Source organism: Sphaerodactylus townsendi, linkage group LG04 (assembly GCF_021028975.2).
Source record: "Sphaerodactylus townsendi isolate TG3544 linkage group LG04, MPM_Stown_v2.3, whole genome shotgun sequence".
Taxonomy (NCBI): domain Eukaryota; kingdom Metazoa; phylum Chordata; class Lepidosauria; order Squamata; family Sphaerodactylidae; genus Sphaerodactylus; species Sphaerodactylus townsendi.
This window is the reverse complement of record NC_059428.1, coordinates 8356950-8363533: the sequence shown is the minus strand read 5'-3', so window position 1 is coordinate 8363533 and position 6584 is coordinate 8356950. Positions and strand designations below refer to the sequence as shown.

The 6584-nt window shown below is 57.0% G+C and overlaps 1 protein-coding gene across 1 annotated transcript in view; it reads right to left on the bottom strand.

Annotated features, from left to right (window-relative positions):
• Window positions 1-470: 470 nt before the first annotated feature.
• Window positions 471-6584, bottom strand: part of SMPD1 (sphingomyelin phosphodiesterase 1) — a 16978-nt gene continuing 10864 nt past the window's right edge. Inside the window, exons 7-11 of the mRNA XM_048493997.1 lie at window positions 5771-6566; window positions 4447-4618; window positions 4209-4285; window positions 1675-1820; window positions 471-1578 (exon numbers count right to left, since the gene is read on the bottom strand). Coding sequence (XP_048349954.1) covers window positions 1169-1578; window positions 1675-1820; window positions 4209-4285; window positions 4447-4618; window positions 5771-6566 — 1601 coding nt within the window. The 3' untranslated portion in view covers window positions 471-1168. The remainder of the gene's footprint in view (window positions 1579-1674; window positions 1821-4208; window positions 4286-4446; window positions 4619-5770; window positions 6567-6584) is intronic.

Genomic DNA, 6584 nt, shown 5'->3' with positions numbered 1-6584 from the left:
ACGCTCCTCTTGTTAGACCAGGGGTGTCAAACTCACGGCCCTCCAGATGTTCATGAACTACAATTCCCATCAGTCCCTCCCAACATGAGCACTTACTATACTGGCAAGGGCTGATGGGAATTGTAGTTCATGAACATCTGGAGGGCCGCAATTTTGACACCTGTGTGTTACTGATGGTTGCAGGGTCTCCAGATGTTCATGGACTACCATTCCCATATAGGCAGCTCCACATGGTCAAGAAATGGCAGCTTGTAGGGCTGGCCAGCATCCCTGGGGAGGGGGGGAGTATTTCAGGAGCAGCAGTGGCGTAGCAGGTTAAGAGCTCGTGTATCTAATCTGGAGGAACCAGGTTTGATTCCCCGCTCTGCCACCTGAGCTGTGGAGGCTTCTCTGGGGAATTCAGATTAGCCTGTGCACTCCCACACACGCCAGCTGGGTGACCTTGGTGAGCAGCCAAGAAACGAGTCCTCTCTGGTTTGGGGAATTGGCTTTATTAAATAAATACGCGGGGGCCGCTTGCGCCAGCTGCTCCCCACACATGTGCAAAGGTTGCGGATCGGGGCCCTTCCCCACGGAGGCATCGGCAACTCCTCTGCTGGCTGCAGCTGCTTGTAGGGGTCTCAGAAGACTCGTGGAGGAAGGAGAGGCCCCGAGTGCGCCGGACAATGACTATTATGGGCTGCAGGGGTGGCCAACCTGTGGAGCTCCAGATGTCCCCGGACTACAATTCCCAGCTGCCAGCTGTGAGCACAGGTTGGCCACCCCCGGGGGCCTGGAGCTGATCTCTCCAGGGACTCACCCCCTTCCTGGTTCACAGAACGCCTCTCCAACAGGGGCTACGTTTGCACCTGCAAAGCCCTCCCCCCCCCCAAGAGCTGTGGTTTCCCCTCCACAACTCCAGACCAGGGAAGTTGAGCCCAGGTCCCACGACCACCAGAGCTGACCAAGGCAGAGAGAAGGTGGCAGCTGCGGGGGGAGGGGGGGTGCAACCTAACCAGCAAAACAAGAGAGCAAAATACCTCCCTCTCCCCCTCCTCCGGGCTGACTCCATTGGGCCAAAAGTCCCTTCTCCACCATCATCCCAAAAGGTGGGAACCAATACTGCTCTGGAAGGTCTCAGTCATTCCCAGCTGGGGGACAGAAAAGGGCACCGGAAAGCCCCGGCTCCTCAGCAGAACCGCCGCAGGCGCCACCGGGCCTGGATTTCCCGGAAGGGCAGCTCCTGGCTCAGGGGCCGGCAGAGCTCCGGGTCCCCGGCCCGCCCCGTGCGGAGGGCGCACAGCAGGGCCTTCCTGCAGGCATCGCGGCACGGCTGGCGTGGCGGGTGGCCCTTGTACATCAGGTACCAAAAGCGCTGGAAGAGGCCCTCGTCGGCCTGGAAGCGGCGCACCAGCTGGTCCCAGTCTGCGGGGAAGGCGGTCGAGAAGCCGTAGGTCTCCCGGGCTCCGTAGAGGCGCTGCCATCGGGGCACAGCGCCCGGGACGTTGGCCTCGGTCAAGTTCAGGATGAACGTTTCGTGGTCCAACACCATGTGCGAACTGCCGGGATAGGCCCCATCCAGTAGGTAGACCCGGAACCCTGCAGGCAGGAGGACACGGGGAGTCAGCAACCGCCCGGGGAGGGGGGGGCACCCAGGCCTCTTCCCAACCCAACGAGGACGAAGTAGCCCCTCACCTGGGTTCAGGCTGACGAAGGTGGTGACACTGGGGGCCACGAACGCCACGCCCAGCGGCCGGCTCAGCGTCTCCTCATCGTAGAACAGCTCAAATTCATCGACGTGAGTGTGGCCAAAGAACTGCCCAGCCACCGTGCTCTCAAATCTGCCAGGGGACACAGAGGTCAGGGGCATCCAAACACCCCCCCCCCCCGTTTCGAGCTTGGGAAACTAAGGCAGCACTGACAGAGCCCACCTTTCTTTTTTCAAGCCTTTATTGGCACAGACAACAGTACAATAGTAAAAAACAGATTAAAAAGCATTTACAGTACAGGAAATAAATGTTAAGTGGAAGGAAGTCTACTGGCGTTTAGTAATTTCCAGGAGAAAGTCGGCCACTATCATACAGAGAGAAGGATCAGGATTGTCCAACAAGTAGTGTAATCTAATTAAATTGGGGAGATGGGGTAAATGTAAAGGAGTAAGATTCACATACTTGGATCTGATTTCCAGTGTAGTAATTGGTGAGCCAGAGATTCAACTGAGCCATCATTACATGGGCACAATCTATTAGCCTTTACTTGCTTGTTAAATCTGCCATGTAACAAGGCAGAAGGCGTAACATTAAACCTGGCGAGCATTATGGCTCTCCTTTGAGAAGGGTTTATTAAGCAGTACAGGTAGTGTGCCAAGTGGCCCCATTCAAATGGGAGAGAAAAATACAGCATGTTTTCTTGGCTGCGGTGATTAGGGTAGAGAACTCTCTATCCAATAGTTGACCTTTTAATTTCCTATAAGCTTCTGAATAGGACAAAGGGCAAAGTGAATTCACTGACTGTCCGATAGAGGCCATTTTTTCTTCAATTATGGAAAACCAGGGGTTGGAATGGGTATCAGAGAGCAGACGGTGGACCAGGGAATTACAGTCCGAGAGACAATGAATTCGCAGCCAGAATCTAAAAGTCCTCAGCCAAGCAGCTGATTCCAAGGAGTTTTGACCTAACTCCAGACAAAGGGCTGCATAGGGCACACAATTTGGGAGTCCAGTTATCTTGTGAAAAAATTTGGATTGAAGGGAATTCAAGGAGTGGTTAATAGCTTGAATCCAAATTGGGACTCCGTAAAGCAATCTCGAGGTGACTTTGGCATTGAAAAATTTGAGGGCAGGAGGGATAAAGGAGTGGCCACTGCTGGGATTATAGACTCAGAGCCCTTCGGGGACGGGGCGGTATAGAAGCCTAAAGTATAAATAAATAAATAAAAATAAATAAAAGAAACGTAGTAGTGCTGACATCCTATTAGATGTATCTAGGAGAGCGGCCTTCCTCTGTGTTGCCCATGAAAGGTTAAAAAAGAATGAGAGGCCAAGGTATTTATAGCACAATTTGGGTGCTTTTCATTGCCCATGTGAGCTTCTTAAAGCACCTTGGTTTTTTTATTATTAATTGTCAGTCTGTTGGATTCACAGTAATCCACACAGCGCTTCATTAAGCGTCTGAGGCCAACTCTGGATCGAGAGAGGAGGACAGCATCATCTGCATAGAGCAGAATTGATACATGGGATGTACCCAGTTTTGGGGCATGGCTGTTCACTGCTGAGAGAGCAGAGGGGAGGTCACTTAAGAAAAGATTGAAAAGAGTGGAGGCCAGGATGCAGCCCCATTTGACCCCTTTGGAAATCGAAATACTGTCTGTCAAAAGGCCTTCGTGGGAATACTTGATCTGGCAACTGGTATTTGTGTGCAGTTGCCTAATTAAGAATTAAGGGCCTTTGGAGAGTCCAGCCGCTGATAGTGCCTCCCCCCCCCCTCTGCTACAGGGTCCCCTAACATCATTGGGACCCATTTCTTTTCTGGGGAGGGTTGGATATGGGTTTCGTGGGCTACTATTTTAGAACATAACTGTTTTAAATTGTATGTTTTATATATGATTTTATGTTGTTCACCACCCTGAGCCCTTTGGGGATAGGGCGGTATACTAAATTTAATAAATAATAACAACAACAACAACAACAACAACAACAACAACAGGAGTCTGGCATCAATGTTGAGGGCAGCCAGTTTTGCCCAGAGAAGTTCTCTCGGCACAGAGTCAAAAGCAGCCTTTAAATCGATAAAGGCAGCATAGAGTGTGTTATCTGCATTGATTGAGCATTTACTGGCTAGGTGTATTAGCACCAAGGCGTGGTCCAGAGGAGATTTCCCCTTGCGAAAGCCTATTTGTTCAGCCCCCACTGCACCAGAGTGGGAAAGCCACAGCTGAAGTTTCTTCAGTAACAATTTAGCATAAATCTCCCCTATCACTGAGAGGAGGCTGATGGGGCAGAGGTTGGTGGGCTCTGAGTGACATCCTTTTTTATGAATGGGGAACACAGTCGCAGACAGCCACGTCTTGGGTAGGATAACTGAGTTGTTTACTTGGGTAAAGAGAGTGGCCAGGATAGGGGCCCACCGGTCAGTATGAAATTTCAGAATCTCTGGGATTATAGACTCAGGGCCAGGGGCTGATGGAGCCCACCTGCTTGTACCTGAGGGGGAGGGGTGGCGGATCTCACCTGTTGATGATGTGGTAATAGTTCCAGCCCCAGTTGCGCATGCAGTGAGACGGAGGGATGTGGCCGATGATGTGAACCTGCGGCCAAAAAGAACCCAGGAAGGCCATGAGAGGCGGCCGTGGGCGTCAGAGTCGCCGGCCCCTCTCCTGCGAGGCCAGCCAGCCGCAAGCTTCACCAGGGATCAGGGCTGGTCCTGACCCGCCCCACCAGCCCGCCAGCCCCCACGGCACCCGCTCACCTTCTCCCCGCTCTCCTCGGCCTCCAGCAGGACCTTCACCAGCCACTGCAGCTGCCCGGCCGGGTCCGTAGAATTGATCAGCAGCCAGAAGTTGGCCTCGGAGCAGAAGTTCATGTTGAGCGAGACGAGACGGAGTCCGGGCCAGACCCGGAGGGTGTAGAAGCCCCCCTCCCTGTCGTAGGAGGAGGCAAGGCGGGGTCAGGCGCCCGGCAGGGAGAGGCCATGCAGCGACCCCCGCAACCCCAGGCAAGACCCCCTCCAGCCCTGCCTCGCAGGGAAATGGCAGCACACACAACCCCCTACCCCCCCTTTGCTCCAAATGCTGCCACCCAGTCCTGCGGTTCTCCCACAATGACAAACGCAACAGCAGTGCCTTGATGCCTACTGGTCACTCCACTGTCCCCCGGCCTGCTCCAGCCATCGAAGAACTGGACAGGCCCACATGAACCCCCCCCCCCCCGTCAGCTGCACCCTCCCAGGCCTGCACGGTTCTTCTGGTTACCAGAAAACTGCAGTGTGGGGCTGCACGGGAGAGGCCACGGAAGCCAACCACTTCTGGTGGTCCTTTTGAACCAGGGAAAGGAAGGCCACGGGGCCCTGGCCATCCCCACCAGGATGGGGCTGTGTGGACCAAGGTGGAAAAGGCCTCCTCTTGCAACCAGGCTCTGAGCAAAACGGAAGCCCCCCCGACACCTTCCAGGCAATTCCCCCCCTCCTCCACCCTTCCTCAAGTTTGGACGCTGCCGGGGTGATGGCAGACCCCCTCCCCTGCCAGGGCAACACCTGCTCCAGGGGCCTCCCCCACCCCCTCCTCGCCCTCGCACCCCACTTACCTTAGCTGGTGAGAGCCTGCCACGGGCCACCCCTTGGCCCGGCCCCGGTTGGTGGAGGCTCCATTGTGGAAGGAGCAGCCTGGCAGGGCCAAGGGGAGGGGGTTTTGGGGGGTGATTCTCCGCCCCCCCACATGACCAGCTGGTCATGTGACCCCCCCACATGTCCCCATGAGTGCTTTGCCTCTTCCCACTATCCATGAGAATGCAGATCCACCCAAGTCAGAAGGATGCTCTGAGTCCGTTGCTGCCACCACCACCACCCTAACCTGGGCCTGGTAGGGCTCAGGGGGCACCCTGCCTGCCGCTCTCATGTGCGGAAGAGGCCCGAGCTGGAGTTCTGTTCTTCTGCGTGACCCTCCCCCCCCCAACACTGTGCAAAGAGGGCAGGCCACTCGGGACTCTCCCTTCCCGTGCACCCCCTCCTCCTTGGAGAGCACCCCTCCCCGTGTCCCCCAAGCCCACAGCATGCCCCCCCCAAGCCCACAGCTCACCTCAGGGTTGCCAGGGCCTCCGGGGGCAGCCACGGACGCCACGCCTGGGCCATGGCGTTGTACAGCCAGGAAGAGGACTGGTTTCCATGCACATAGGGGGGAGGGAAGGCATTCACGGGCACGGACTCGTGGTTGCCCACGGCAGGGTAGACGGGCAGTGGCCCCAGGTACTTCTGGATGAGGGCAGTCACCGTGTTGAGGGCGTGCAGCTGGTCCCTCCGGCTCTGCTGCCAGACGTTGTGAGCCGGGATGTCCCCGGTCCAGTAGGCCGCGTCAAAGGGCCCGGCGGCGGCCAGGTGCTGCAGCAGGTTCTCCAGGGTGTGAAGGGGCAAGTCACACCTGCCGTAGGTGCCCCAGTAGCCGGCCCCCGCCCCTCGGGGCTGCCCCCCGCGGCAGCAGAGGGGGTTGCTGCAGGCCGGGTCGCTGCCCGGGAGGTAGGCCTGGTCCCAATGCAAGTCGGTGAGGAAGAGCACGCGGGCCGTGGGGGCGCCCGGCCGCGGGGGCACGGGGGGGTGCACGGGGGGCTTGGGCGTGCTGGGCAGCGTGACGTTCCAGTCCGAGTAGATGTCCCAGTGCCCACAGTGGGGGCCCACCAGCAGCCCACAGATCTCGGAGGGCCGCAGGATGGAGCGTGTCCAGGCCGTCAGCATGTCGTGCTCAAAGAGCTGGATGATCTCTTCACACACCTCTGGGCTGGCCAAGTGCAGGTTCTGGCACACGCTCATGGCCAGGTGCTGGATGCGGGTCACGCTGGTTTGCAGCTGCAATGCAGTTGGGGCGGGGGGAGAGAGAGACCCTCACATGAGCGGAAGGA